At 39.1% G+C, this 15,303-nt stretch overlaps 1 protein-coding gene across 2 annotated transcripts in view; it reads right to left on the bottom strand.

The window, feature by feature from the left end:
• The window catches only part of cdin1 (CDAN1 interacting nuclease 1), a 76,579-nt gene extending 61,841 nt beyond the window's left edge, over positions 1-14,738 (bottom strand). For both annotated transcript variants that reach the window (XM_061696343.1, XM_061696344.1), the window contains exons 1-2: positions 14,697-14,738; positions 14,300-14,410 (exon numbers count right to left, since the gene is read on the bottom strand). In XM_061696343.1, the coding sequence (XP_061552327.1) occupies positions 14,300-14,406 (107 nt within the window). In that variant the 5' untranslated portion in view covers positions 14,407-14,410; positions 14,697-14,738. The remainder of the gene's footprint in view (positions 1-14,299; positions 14,411-14,696) is intronic.
• Positions 14,739-15,303: the final 565 nt, after the last annotated feature.

Below are 15,303 nucleotides of genomic sequence, written 5' to 3'. Positions count from 1 at the left end.
ACACTGTTTATGTTCGGTTTGGAAAATATATTAATAAAATAGGGCAATATGCGAGATGAGTGCCTAGATGTGGACCCAAACCAAGAGCAGTTATGGTTTAATGGTGTCAGTTTTACACTGCAATCCCACTTTCCCATTCGCAGTACATTACAAGTGAGTTATTTTTAAATTACGTAATCTATCAGTAAATTGGTCTCCCCTGGGAACTATATGCTTGCTCGATATTAAAATGTGGAGCAATGAGCAACCCTCCATCTGGGACCCAGCCTGCCTCGCAGTAGCAATTCCAGGTTAACTGATGCATGCACCTACCGTACTTGTACTTGTACTTTAATACAGTGGAACACACCTAAGGTCATGCTTTTCACCTAAATGTTTGAGAAAATACACCTTTAAAAGTCTCAAATAATCCATAACTAATGATACACCGATACCAGTACTGGGTATCGGTGCCTGACACAAAGATTCTCCAATACTGTACGCACTAATACCACATAATTCACTAGCCTGACATATACAGTATCTTCCGGGTAGGAGCCATGTGTGTGTGTGTGTGTGTGTGTGTGTGTGTGTGTGTGTAGCTACTTTAAGGACACCGACGACAACACTTTACGGCGACTGCAAATTATGCTCTGCAAAAGAGAAGCTGGATGCAAAACGGCAGCCATGGAGGCAGCCGCCCCGCGAGTTGCGGTGGCTGCCGCAAGCCGCCGACTGGCAACCACCGAGCTTTGCGAACCCCAGTGCCCGCTCCGCTCTGCATGCAAAGTGTAGTGGGTTGCGTTTCTTTGATGATGCAGCATAGTTGATAGTAAGGTATTCATATTCTGTTCATGTTTTGTATTTTACCATGTGCTCATAACAGGTTTTGCTACTTTTTATAAGCCCAAATTGTTATGTGTGTCGCCTTTAAGTGACAGTTTGCATGAGAAAACACACTTTTTCCGCATTAACTGATTGGCAGTTGTTTGTGTGTTGTGCAGCTAAAACTGTGTTGTGGGTAACAGCTCATGTCAGTCCCGTTGTATTTTTGTTTTTGATTCTACCGTATTTTTCACCCATTTACAGTGTAATGAATGCTGGCCTCTTGTTCTGTACAGCCACGATTCATGTTTAACCAGCAGTCATTAATTGCCATGTGAGTTGTGTTCAGGTACACTTCATATATGAAAGTGAAGCTGTTTATTTCCTTCTGTACAGTATTATAAAACAGATTCCTAGGAGAATTCAGATTGGAATGCTTCAGTTAACACACAATATGAGAACAGTTGTAATTTAGTTTTGATTACTTTTGTTTTGTTTATTTTGTTTTGTAATATGGGTTTGATTATTAGTGTTGTCATGATATAACGACAAGTTGTTACTCTAAAAAGTGTTATATCTGAGTGAAAGATATACCATGTTCAAGAAAAGTTTGCGTTTTTGATCAATATTTGATTAAAATTATTTTTTTATTAAAATTACAAAATATAATGTCATTATCAAGTACTGGTACTACGTATGGGTAAGCATCATCCTTGAATGTGTTAAGGATTATAAACTCAACTTTCTGTGAATTCTTCAAAAGCGCAGATTCTCTCGTTCTCTGCATTCTTTTTAGCTACAAAATGTCAGCATACTGTCAAGTGTCAATCACATTTAAGTCAGACTTTACTCACGAAATTAAGCTAAATTTCAAATTTTTAAATCTGTAATAGGTTTGACGTTATGATAATAAAAGAAGACCTAAAATTTGTATGTTACTATTTTCGCAGTGTTAGCTGCCATATCTTGGTCAATTTTACACTTTGTTCTATAAACAAATCTTCATCTATTTACCCATTAAAAGCATGATTCTTGGTTTTGTAATCAATCAAACAATGGAAATTTGGACATTAAATGTGTTTTAATTGACCTTTGTTGGAAGAAAGATTAAATTCTAGCACCCCACCCACTCTTCATACGCTCTACTTCTTAGATATCATTTAGAACACGAAAAAACAGAAGGTTGGGAAACACTAGAGTGGCTGAGGAATGGTTCGCTTTCAACCTCATTATCTTCCTCTACAACGTAGAGAAAAATAGTCAAGCAGCCGATGAGATTAAAAATAATTATAGCTCTTTCCAGTTTGTCATTCCGCTGGTTTGTGCTTTAGGCTCGGTTAAGTTTGGATATCCGCTGCTTAGGAAAGTGAAAAATTCAAGTTTCAAGTGTAGAAACTGTATTTTTCTAATGTGGATAGAATGAAACAGCATAGTTCCTTCAACCTATTTAATATGATATGGGGGATTTAAAAACACCAATTAAATTCACCAATGCCAATTGACAAATAATTCATTATAAACAGTAGCTGTAATTTAGGTAATGAAAGCCACCTGGCTAATGACATTGGTATCATATGCTGTCACGGTGCTTAGCATTTGGTGGCTCTGCACGCATGAGAGTGTTGCGTAGAGAGACACTTTGGGGCATGGAACTGGCTAATTTAGATACAGAACATCTTTGATTTATACCCGCATCATTGATGATGGAGCTGAACCAAGTTTTTTTTCATCAACAAAAGGGTTGATTAATTTTGTAGACTATAATTGAACTTGATAATCTAATCAGTTGTATTGGCTGATGCCTGGCAAGAATAGATAAACGTAAAAGTTCCTAAAACAAGAAGACTTGGTGACAACTTCGCTCCTTTATGCGTCAACAGCTAGGTATGCAAATGCTGCTAATTACCCACGCTGATAGGCAAATCACTAACATCTGTTTCTCAGCACAGGATTTTACATTTTTTTCCCCCATTAATGTATACATGTTATAGCATTGGAGAGGGGATAGAAACAAACAGAAATGGAGGTGTCGTGGAGCTTCAGGCAAATACTTGCACAACCACCACATGTGGAATTGATTGTGTGTCTTCTTTGAAGTTGAATTATATTAAAATGCATTTCTTTTAATCCTCTTCAATTTTAGATTTTTCATGATGCAGACATCCGTCTTTAAATTACAATGTAATTGATGACAAATAAGGCCACCCAAAAACAATTTACCAGCGGAGCTCTCGTAAGAAATGCCTTTCGCAGATATAAAAGCTGGGCATACTAATGCTACTACTACTATGAATCAATGAAATGATCGGCAATCATTTTAATCAATTGTTGATTAATCGTTTTTTGAAGCAATAAAGATTAAATACGGTGAACTACATCGCGGTGACCGTTGCTGATTTATTTAAACACCCGTGACCCGACTTCGGATAAGCGGTAGAAAATGAATGGATGGATGGACTACATGTATTCACACCATCTGCTAGTAATCCGGGACAGTTTTTCCCCAAAATATCGTTCTTTGATGTATATGTGATACTTGAATTAAGATTATGGTAAGCAACTCATCTGAATGCAATAGCGAGGTTCTACCTGTACACTTTACTGGAGAAATATTATGCTTGTTAGTCCAGTCCGTTATGTTCCACTTTTACTATTTTGATTGCTACATACTCGGTCTGACTGAACACTTAACATGCATGTGAACATCTTTCGTATTGACACATCTCACAGAGTACCGTTTTTAGGTTTTATATGGAAATGTTTGCGGGGTGGCTTCAAAATGCTGTGGTTATGAAAACAAATGGCTTAAGACAGCCACCTTTTTTAGATTTAGTTTTAGTTATTAGGTTATACAAACGGGCCCTGAAAGCACAGTTTCTCTTGCCATAAAATTCCGACTTCATCATTTTAAAGTCCTGATGGTGAAGGACAATGCTAATGCAATGGGTAGGGATTGTTTTATACTCCAAACAACAGCTCAAATTGTTTGAAAGGTTATTTTCATCAACACGTATTTACTGTCCATCTTATTGCGTCCAATTACTTCACAAAGACAGTTTATACCCTAAAATGTGTCCATATAAATGGTTACAAGGCCAACTAAACGTAAGCTGCTTACCTCTGTGTTTTTAGCTCAATGAGTTGAAACGGCAATCTATTGAATGTACTTGGGCAACATCCCTGATATGAAGAGGAAGTCGTCATTCCTGTGCTTCCTAATCAAGTAATTGATTGCATTTATTATTCATGAATTCCTCGGCCTGACATGAAGTTGTAAACTCAGCACGGCTTCTCCTTGTTCGACGTCGCTCCCCTATGCTTACACTTCATTCATCCTTTCACCGTATCAGAGGATGCGCAGAAAGCAAAATTAGCTTGCTCGCCTCTCTCCACTATCAAGGGTTGTTTCCCGACTACCATTTTTTGCTTCTATTGCAAGCAGCTATAAGTGTGACACTATGCACTGGAGGTTGCCGGGGGTTCCCTCGCAACAATTGTAACACCCCAACTTGAAATAGCTAAGGAATTATTTATTTGCTTTATGTTTAATTTTTTTATAACTATCAAAGAAGGAAAAGTAAGGTTAATAAACGAGGCAAATATACCCTTCAGTTAAATAGAACAGACAGTCGTACAATTCACACAAACCGTATGCAGGATGAGACTTCCAGATACAGTATATTATGAGACTTCGGTTCAGTGAGCATCTAAAGTATTAACTCAAGTATTCCTTGAAGGGTGCCAGTCATGTCAATGCGTGATGAACCTATTGTGGTGTAGCATAGCATTGAAAGCACTAAGTATGTCATTGTTCTGACTGCTCAATACAATATGGCTAAAACAAGAACAAATATCACTTTAGTGGGTCAGGTTCAAATTTGTTGGCGATCAAGTAAATCCCTTATGCCGACATCAGACTACAGGATTTTCGCCCCGATATTGGCCCGATTAGTTACGCGCAGCCAATTTCCTAAATCGGACCAGACATATTTTGTCGGGAACGACAACATTTCTTGTAGTGTGACATCATCCATGACCAACGATTTGGCCCTACGATAGCCAAAGGGCGCAAAAAAGAAAAGTGTAGCATGTTTGATTTGTTTTTATTATCTTCCATTTAGTATGACATGGCAACGACAACTCTCCGACAGCGCACCTCGACACGATCAATAGGATTCCGTATTGTGACGGGCGCATCAGATCCCATGCTTGCCGTCGGCAACATACTTCGTTAACATTTATTCACGCACACAAACCAATGTTTACCTACGCTTTAGAGCATGATTCGACGCAATGCTGGCATGTTTATGTACATCGGTTAGTGCTAGCACTAGCTTGCTAGGCTACATAACATTTAGTTGCCTGCTTGCGAGCCGTATTGTATTAAAAGCATGTGAACATACCTCAAGCAATCCTTGAATGAACGTCCTCGCCCGAGCACTAGTGATGACCACCACACGTTTTTCCTCATTTTGTTCTTTTTTTCACCCGACACAATATATTTTTGTTGTCGTCACCATGGTAACGAGTGTATCTTGTCGGATTGACCGGTCACACGTGTTCTAGTTCCGCCTCTCCGACAGTGTTTGATTTGACAAGATAAAGCCCAGTGATCATACAAGACGGGATGCGGTGGTATCGTAATACATGTCGTGTAGTGTTGTCACTGTCTGCCCGAGCTACGGCAAAATTTTCTGGCAGTATTCTGACATAGTGCAATCGTGAAAGACCAAATTTGTCTTCTAGTCTGATCCAGGCATTAGGATTTCACTCAGGTCCCCTAAAAATTTACTATATTTTACTAAAAAAAACATTAATAAAAATCTGTTTTAATAACCACACAAAAGATCTGCTTTCTACTAATTCAAGTGCATTACGTTTTCAAACAAGACCGTATTAAATTCTGCTGCGATCTGGCTCATTAAGTCCATATGTTTTTCACGTCAGCAAAATGTGCTTAGGATGCAAAGTGTGCATAAATTTTTTTTTTTTTCTTGTCATTCACGCTTCTGATTTTAATTGACATTTGCTAATATGTAGCATTTTAATAAAGCCTTTGATCACAATGACAATTCAGAAGAGAATAAGCCTTTTTTTTTATCAACAAGTCAAAGACAGATGTGTAAAAAGCTTAACAGTTTATGTGCCAATGCATTACTCTGTTTTAACCAGTGTGCAAAGAAGAAAAAACACTAGAGGTAGAATAAATAATCAATGAGCAAGTCCATTGGTTTCGTCGTGAGCCGAGATATCACCATCAAATACAAAGTGTCTGGAGTCAGGAAATCATCATATCAATGGCACATGCCACAACAAGCCTGCCCTTTGCTTTTGCCTCCAAAGATCACGCTAGATGAACCCCCACCAATAACAGAGAAATTAACAAATGCTTGACATTTGCTCAACATCCATTATTCTGACACTTCTCTGTGAATTTCAAAAGGCTGAGCGCATGCTTAACATTCATATTCCCACAGCGATCCACCGCACCATATTGCAGCCCGCCTCGGTGCCAATGAAAACGGCACATTAGGGCCCGATTCGAAAAGAAGGTAAGGGTGTACTCCTTGCTGGGGAGCTGTGTGTGTGTGTGTGTGTTACTGTGAAAGTAATGCAGAGGAGAATAATGCGAGAGCGAGGCGGGGATGCTTCACACTGAACTTTTTAATCGCTTCCAAAACAGCGGCATCTGCACTGCCTTTAAGGACGACATATGACGAGTGGGCTGAATGGCATAGTAAATAAGGAAAAAAAGAGGGGTGGGGTAATCATTACATCCACATCTATTCATAATACACCACAGAAGGACAGAGAGGACTGACGTCCCCTCCCTTTTTAGACTTAAGGGGACAAAGGGTGTAGGAACTGTGGTCCCCCCCCTCCCTCTGGACCCAGGGGAAGTCAGGCAAGACCTCAGAGACCAGCCCATCATTTCCAATTCTAATGCATGGAAGGAGAAGGTCCTAATAGGACTGATGTCACGCATCTCCCTCTCCCCACACCGGTCCCCCACCTTTGCTACACTCCAGATACTTGAGCAGGACACCACATGCTCTCTGTTACAAAAACGCATGAAGCCTTTTGTCCGTAGTCTGCATTTGTTTCATTTGGATTTCTGTCTCCTGGAAGCTTGCAGATACAGACCAAACATTGAAGTAGTATCAGAAACTGCAGGGCAGTGCTGAGAATAGTGAAAGTATTGAAAGCAGCGCTAATTGTTGATTTCTGTCATTGGTAACACCATCCATCCGTTTCCACTCCCGCTTCAGGGACGTGAGTGAGCTGGAGCCTATTCCTACTGACATGTTGGCGAGAGAAGTGGGGTTCACCCTAGAATGGTTGCCAGTCAATTGTAGGCCACAAATGAAAACAAACCAAACCCCCCAAAAAATTCAAAAAAAATAAATAAATTTAAAAAAAAAAAAAAGAAAAAAAAAAAAAATCACACTCACATTCAAAGCAATGAACAATTTAGAATCTTTAGGTAACCTAAGGTATGTTTTGGAGAAAATCCACACAAGCCAGGTGAGAAAATACAAATTCCACAAACACAAATGGTCCACAGTGCCTGCTGGTAAGGTCCTACACGATGTATATTTTTTAAATGCCTCGCAGGCCTCCACCACCGATGATTGCTTCGATCACCTCGTAATAAGAACATTAATTTCCATGGGGTCAAAAAAAATCTTCTTCTTCTTATTATTTGGTGAACATTTTGATTTATTTATGTGGGTATAAATAAGGCATGAAGGCGAGGAAGCGAGAGCACAAACTGGCCTAACTTCACCCAATTCTTGGGATTGCCAATTGCTTGGCAAAGTGCTTCACCACTCCTATTTTCACCCGGATGGCTGGACAGCTACATCACACACATCAAGAGAGCCTTGCTCCAGTTCAGCGCCAGAGGAGCAGCAGATGGGAATGGAAAGCGATACACGAACCAGAAATAGACTAATTTAAGCCTTCAGAACTGAAGGTTTGAAAGGCAATGAGCACACCTACAACATTAGCCATCTCGACATTGGGTAAATATTCAAAAGCTGTGTAGATTTTGAAATTGAATAATTGACACCGTTCCCCAATTAGTAGCCAGGTGTGTCGTCCAGTTAAAAAAAATAAAATAAAAAAGTAAACGCGGGGGTTACATTCCAGGAAACCCAGCAGTTAATTAATTACGCAAAGTAGCGACAAATTATTTAATATATTACAATATAAAATTATAAATTCCATGAACAACATTAAACAAACAATTTGTAAAACTGCACTTTAAAGAGGTGCTGGCATTATATTTCTCCACTTCAGGTTGTCATCCACACATGACACAAGCACATGCCTATTTAGCATGACAAGAACAACAGCCCTTGTGGACAAGGTGTGAATGAGCAATTTCCAGTATTAACCATTTACAGTACATCCTCACACTTATGGTCCTGCAATGTAGTCAGCAAGAAGCATTATGGGTTCCCAGAAATCATTACGGTGATGTTTTAAACTTTAGTCTTATAGTTTTAGAAAATCAGTCTAAAACGTTGCTTTTTACTTGTATTTTCTCCTGTCTATATTTTTGAGTGTGTGCATTAGCTATTCGTTGGACTAAGGGTGGTATTTCTAAATCTATTTAATAAAACTCTGACTGTGGCTCGTGTTTTAAACAGTCATTTTCCATACATGTCCTATACATTCTCAAACAATTTGGTGCTTTACCAAATGCATGAGATGTACATACTATACTCAGTAAGGTTTCTTTGTCTGGTAAGAAGAAGAGCCCAGTTGACCTTTTGTGAGGCATTGTGCCACATTTAACTCATTTAGCCTATGAAGCTGACTGTATCAGAGATATGCAGGTAAGTAACTGCATGAAACTGACCTTTAAAATAATCTGCAATGCACTTAATCCGCAGTAAATGAACCATGATATAGCGAGGGATTACTGTACCTCAGTTGATTGATACTTGTTCACACAGTCACACACATTAAATAGTTAACTGTTGAGCCCATTTAAAATTTGTTGCTCACCAAAACAGCAGCATGGGAGCACAAAATCGTCTCTCGGATGACTTAAAGAGTGGAGTCTTATCTCAGCTGCAACAATTCACTGAATAACTCAAAAAATAATTTGATAACAAAATAAAGTTAGAAAGAAAATCTCTACAGCTATGCTTCACAGGGATAATTTTTCCACATGGACTAATGTTACTGCACTTCCACACAATGTGTACAAATAAGTTGGCTTCATGCAGCCCAGGTTTTATTGCATGTTCTAAACAAGTTCCTTGTGCAGTATTAAGGATTGTCTTTTGACTTACTTGTACCACCTGGTGTGCTTCCTTTCTTGTAGTTTCACAGCATGTCTCCATGATAGCATGTTTTATTTCGTAAGATAGCAGAAATATTGTTTGATATTATGCTAAAATGTGTTTGTCCAATGAAGCCCTCGTATAGATGCCTCCAACTGCAGTTGTGTGAATACTGTACTGCAATTTGAGCTGTTTAAGCAGTGTAACGTTAAGTGATGAGTAGCTTTCATTTCCTGCATCGAAATGTGAAAGTGACAACTGAGTTCTATACTGTAATCAAGTGCACTTTGTTGAAAAATAACATGAGATAATGTAAAATAAAACATTCTTACAAATATCCCAGAGTACGTCAAGTAATTTCGATTCCAAATAAGAGTCAAAAACATGTCTGTCCTTGCAATGAGTAGGTGCTTCAGGGTTGTTATTATTATTCAGGGTTGATATTAGCATGTGCCCCCATTGTGAATTGGGGTAAGAAAGTGACAGCACCATGTCCAATGCTTCACCCCCAACACCAACCTCCAACTCCCAAACCTCTCCAGGAGCAGCCCAGACCCGGAAAGAGAGGCCAGGCTGACAGATGACTCCCAACATCTGTGTTATGCAGGCCGTTACAGATGAGGGGGTCTCTTTCTAGTCCGTCTACGAGACCCTCCCATTCTCCTCCCATTGGACTCATGGTCCGACAGGCAGAATGACAGACCCCCCGTGGAAATTAGCTTGAAATTGACTCTTACTACTATCACTTTGTCCCAGGTTTGAATCGTCCCCATTTGCTTAATCCAAAGGCAATGTTTCTGAAATAGTGCTGCCCCAATAAATTATTCATTGCTATTATTTAACATCATCGCGCAAAAATTAAAAGTCACACACATCACTATTGTGCATTAGTGTTTACATAGTCATTACTAAAGCCAAACCGCCCTGAAATTAAACAATTCGGAATTTGAAGACAATTTTCGGAATAGTTGCAGTCTGTAATCACGATTAAACATTTTCCACTTTACGTGCATATGAGTGTAACGTCATTTTATAAAACTAAAATTGTAATAGTAAAAGAATATGTAGGGATAATACCCCCACACCCCAAAATAATTAACTAAAATAAATAAATAAATAAAAATAATAAAAATCGCCATTTTATGAGAATACATTTTTAACATTGTGAAACTGAAAGTCAGAATTTTGTGAAATTGAAAGTCATAATTTTCCATGAACAAAGCCGTGACTTGACAAGACAAGTCAGAACATTAAAAGAATAAAACTTAAAACATAATGAAATGACGAGAACAATGTTGGACTTTTCTGTAAAAACTCAGAATTAACTACAAAGTCAGAACAAAACGAAAAATGTGTGGTGTCGTCACTGGGTCTTCGAGAGAGGACCTGTTTGGCTGCCCATTCTGGAAAGGTTTGAGGTATGTTCACATCAACTTAATACGGCTCGCAAGCAGGCAACATAACGTTACGTAGCCTAGCCAGCTACTGCTAGCACTAACATTTGTACGTAAACATGCCAGCGTTGTGTCAAATCATTCTCTCAAGCTTCAGTAAACATTGGTTTGTGAGCGGGACTAAATGTTGACAATAGTGAGCAAGGGAGGTGATGCGCCAGGCACAATATGCAATCCTATTGTTGGAAGTCAGGGTGCGCTCTCGGAGTGTTGTCGTTCGTATTTCAAAGTACACGGAAGATTTCACAAAAAAATCTAATATGCTAGTCTTTTCATTTTGGTGTTGCAGGGCTATTTTAGGCCCAAAACGTTGGTCGTGGATTATGTCACACATCTTTGTCATTTACCGATCTGGGAAATCACCCGTGATAGCCAATCAGGGTTAAAATCCTGTAGTCTGATCTAGGCATAATAAAATAAGATGCAAAAGTGTGTGATTTGGCTCTTCCTCATTTATTTATTTATTTTTTTACATTAACTTCTTTTTATACTTGTATGACAGACAAGAAAACACTGCCTCCACAGTTAATACAGGTTTTATGATTGTGACTGCTTGAACTAACATGGAACAGAGTATTATAGTACAATGTCCCGATTTAAAGAGTAAAATACAACATAATGTATTAATATCCCACGTTTGGGGGAAGATTTTGAACATATACCAATCCAGATGTAAAACTATTGCCAGTAAAAAAAAAAGGTTATTTCACAACCCTAGAAACAACTGCCAGTGCCATCTTCCGTCATCTTAACTGGTGCATCAGTATTACAGTTTATGTGAGAGTTGTTCCTATAAAAGAATAGTCCCTGATACCCTCCCACAAAAACACATTTTAGTTTTGTTTTTACACAATTTTCAAGCACCAAGATTATCAGACTATTTTTAACCAATAAAACATATTCTTCCAACTGTGTAAGTGTGAACTCATTCCAATCCTTCAGCTATGGCCACCCTGGCCAATATTTACGCAGTGGCAGGGCTCCCACACAGTCCGAGGAGACAAGGGGGGTACGGCGGGTGGGGGTCGGCTGACTGGCGTACCCGAGCGCATGCTAAGAGATGATGGATGGCCTAGTCGATATGTTATGTCTTAAGAGCCTGATTTCCTGCCAGTCCAATCACTAACCCTCCAGAGTCTAGCTCAGCTGATTGGACAAGCAGAATAATTCTGCAGGCTGTGAAAACACTGCTGCCGCGCCTGCCTGTCAGGCCCAGTGAGGAGATTCGGGCATTTTAAAGAGCACGGGCCTCACCAAGATTGCTTATGCTGAACGAAATAATAACAATAGCCGGCAAGACTAAACAGAAGAGCCAGCACCCCTGGGAGGCTGAGATTGTGCAGAATTATTGGAATGAAAATGCTCCTGTGTTTTCCTTTAATTATTACACTCACCAGTACCACTTTCTTTTTGAGGGGAAAATGCCATTTGGACAGTGTGTTGAAGTTAGTTTGGTCAAGGGAACCAAAAACATGACGAGAGCACAAATTACACAGTGTTCGTGCCTAAGCATATGGGATAGTGAATTTATTTTATAAACTTGCCAAGATCTGTAAAATAGTTGTATTAGGGCCACACTGAGAATAAAAAAAAATTATGTAAAGTATTTTGATAATTAAGTCAGATAATGGAATTATGGTCATAAAGTCAAAATACAGGTATTCAGAAAATAACGTTGGAATATTACAAGAATGAAGTCTGAAGAGTATTCAAAGAATGTCAGGATAAATTCAAAAATATAACTCATAACTTTACCAGGATACTGTTACAAAAATAAACTCTTACATTTATTAGGATAAAGCTGTAAGAAAACATGTCAATTTACAATTCAGAATATTAAGACAATAAAGTTGGAATATTTTGTGAAAAAAAATGAAGGCATAATTGGCCGGCACGGTGGGCGACTGCTTAGCACATCTGCCTCACAGTTCTCGGGATTGGGTTTCAAATCCCGGCCCCGCCAGTGTGGAGTTTGCATGTTCTCCCCGTGTCTGGGTGGGTTTTCTCCGGGCAGTCCAGTTTCCTCCCACATCCCAAAAACCTGCGTGGTAGGTTGATTGAGGACTCTAAATTGCGCATAGGTGTGAATGTGAGTGCGAATGGTTGTTTGTTTCTATGTGCCCTGTGACTGGCTGGCGACCGGTTCAGGGTGTACCCCGCCTCCCGCCCGGAGATAGCTGGGATAGGCTCCAGCAGCAGTGAGGATAAGCGGTAAAGAAAATGGATGGATGGATGGAAGGCATAATTGCACAGAAATTTTGTTGTAACATTTTGAAAAAAAATGTCAGAATAGTATGACAATAAGTTGCTGATCATTACGAATAAATAAAATGAAATTTCAGCATTATTAAATAAGGGTTTTGCGCAACCAACTTCCGCATTCGCCAAAACAGGATGAAGCATTTCCTTCCCATTCAAGTCAGTGGCGGAGGCCTAAGGCAGGAGACAGGATCAAAGTACCTGTATAAATATTAAATTTACACAATATCTTTAGTTTTACACAAAATGTCTTCAAGACCATATCCGATGTTTAGGCTTTGTCTGTGTTTACATCTATCATATTGTACAGTATATGTGTAAATAAATGATATACATGTATTAAATTTTTGTCCGACGACATTAGCGATCAAGAAATAAATATTTTAGCAAGTTCGGGTTCAAACCATCATGACATCAGTCCGTAGTTATCATTTTTATCGTAGTTATTGTTGCGAACACAGGAAGTTTTCTGGTTTGGTCACATGATTTCCTGCAAGAAACAGGACTTTTTTTTTTTTTTTTTTCCTCATGATATAGTGATTTATTTTTTGTCTTGATATTTTATTCTCTCACATTATGACTTTGTCCTTGTAATTTTCCCCTTTTTTTTTTTAAACTCCTTCATAGTAAAACGCTGACTGCAGGACACAAAAGCCAAGTTCAGATAGCCCAGCATCCCACTTTGGGCATGAGCTACTCTCCTCTGGATTGGTGATTAGGGCACAAATGGAGGCGTAGGAAGCTCCAAATGCATGCGACTTTGTAAGTGACCTCGGTGGGATCAGCAGTGGCGATGTGCTGGTAGCCTTGAGGGGATTACACGTGTTACATTCAATAAAGTAAAGGCCTTTGGTGTCAAGGAGAAAGGCAAACACAACCATTAACCCCTCGCTTCGATCTGTGGAGGTGCAGGCGCTCGATGGCAAAGCACACCAATTCTTGCACTGGCAGATTATGCCAAAGACCAGTGAGGAATTAATGGTTACCAAACTGAAAAGGACCATACATATTTAATGATAATACAGAAATGATTAATGGCCCAATGCCATTTGTATCAAAGTAATTAATGTGAGACAATAACATGCCGTCTTATACAGTACAGTGTCCTAAAAGTCACTTATGAGGCTGGGCGTTATGGCAAAAATAATAATAATAATAAATTTAGTTTTTCATAGTCCAATAATCAATGATCATCACACGTTTTATATTGTTTTTAAACTTCCAGTGTACTGTATTTATGATAATAAGAAAATTATAGTGTTAACATTTTAAGGCGTCTTCATTACCTTCGAAGGGTCAATTTGCTTATTTTTGGTCTTGCATAGCTGCAAAAACACTCAGTCGGTTGGGTAAAGGTTGTTTGAATATTTTTATGTTAATAAAATGTTGGAACTCCAGTACTCTGCAGCCTCTTTAGTTTTCAGCACAGATACGGCGTCGTGTGTCTGCCACAATACAATATTATAATAAAGGCTGGTAACTTACTTTGGAAATCTTTTCCTTAACATATTCATACACTGCCGTGTTGGTCTCAGTTGCTCTGTCCATCTCACTATCTCCTTGTATTCAGCACGGGAGAGCTTCATATTCATGAATCTGTAAAAAAGAAAAAAAGAAAAAAACACATCGTTGTAGCTGTTGTTGTTTTCATTTAGCTTGCTGATTTTTTGGAGGGTGAGCAAAGATCAGCTAAACTGTCAAACAAATTGTCATCATAGCGAGCCACGTTTCGTCCCATGCTGTGGTAAACGCGACGCATTCAATTGAAATGTAGGGTTTTTAAATGACCACCGAATCCCTACCATGTTTTAAAAAGTAATTAAATATGATTGCTGAATGATAAAAACCCTGTAAAAAAAAAGAAGGAAAAAGGTTTGTTTACCATTGATACGGGACGCTTCGAGACAGCTCTTCCGCTTCCCGCTAGGAAGTTAAAGGATGACCCATGAGCGAGCTGTGTGCCGATTGGTCTAGGCCGCTCCGAGCTGTGTATAGTGGCATATGATTGGTAGATTTTGTAACACGTGGTGCGGAATCTGGCGATGACAAGATGCCTTGCCTCCTGGAGAACGTGAGAGGAGCACAACACACGCCTCCTCTTCGTAAAATGTAAGCGACACTTCCAATAAAATAACAAGTAAATGCAGACAGTGTAGTGACCGTGCATGCTTTAAGCGTTATGTTGGAAACATTGCCAGGAGAAGAGAACAGACGGTCGCTGTACTCGGCTACAAGTGGAGAGCAGGGGCGTGCAGAATGAAGGAAGGGGCAGCACACACTCTTGAAGCCACCTAGACGGTGTGGATGTGGTTTCCTTTTTTTTTTTAAATTGTTTTTATTATTTTTTTTATATATATATATCAATGCCTGATGTGAGTGTTCCCACTAATAATTTAGTAAATACTAGGAAAAAAACATTTATTGCTAAAATATAGTGTATAAATGAATGGATGCTGAAGCTTTTGAAAGAAATGATTGCAAAATTAATG

The sequence above is a fragment of the Phycodurus eques genome, chromosome 14, assembly GCF_024500275.1.
Source record: "Phycodurus eques isolate BA_2022a chromosome 14, UOR_Pequ_1.1, whole genome shotgun sequence".
In the NCBI taxonomy this organism is placed as follows: Eukaryota; Metazoa; Chordata; class Actinopteri; order Syngnathiformes; family Syngnathidae; genus Phycodurus; species Phycodurus eques.
This window is presented reverse-complemented; position numbering and strand designations above follow the sequence as displayed.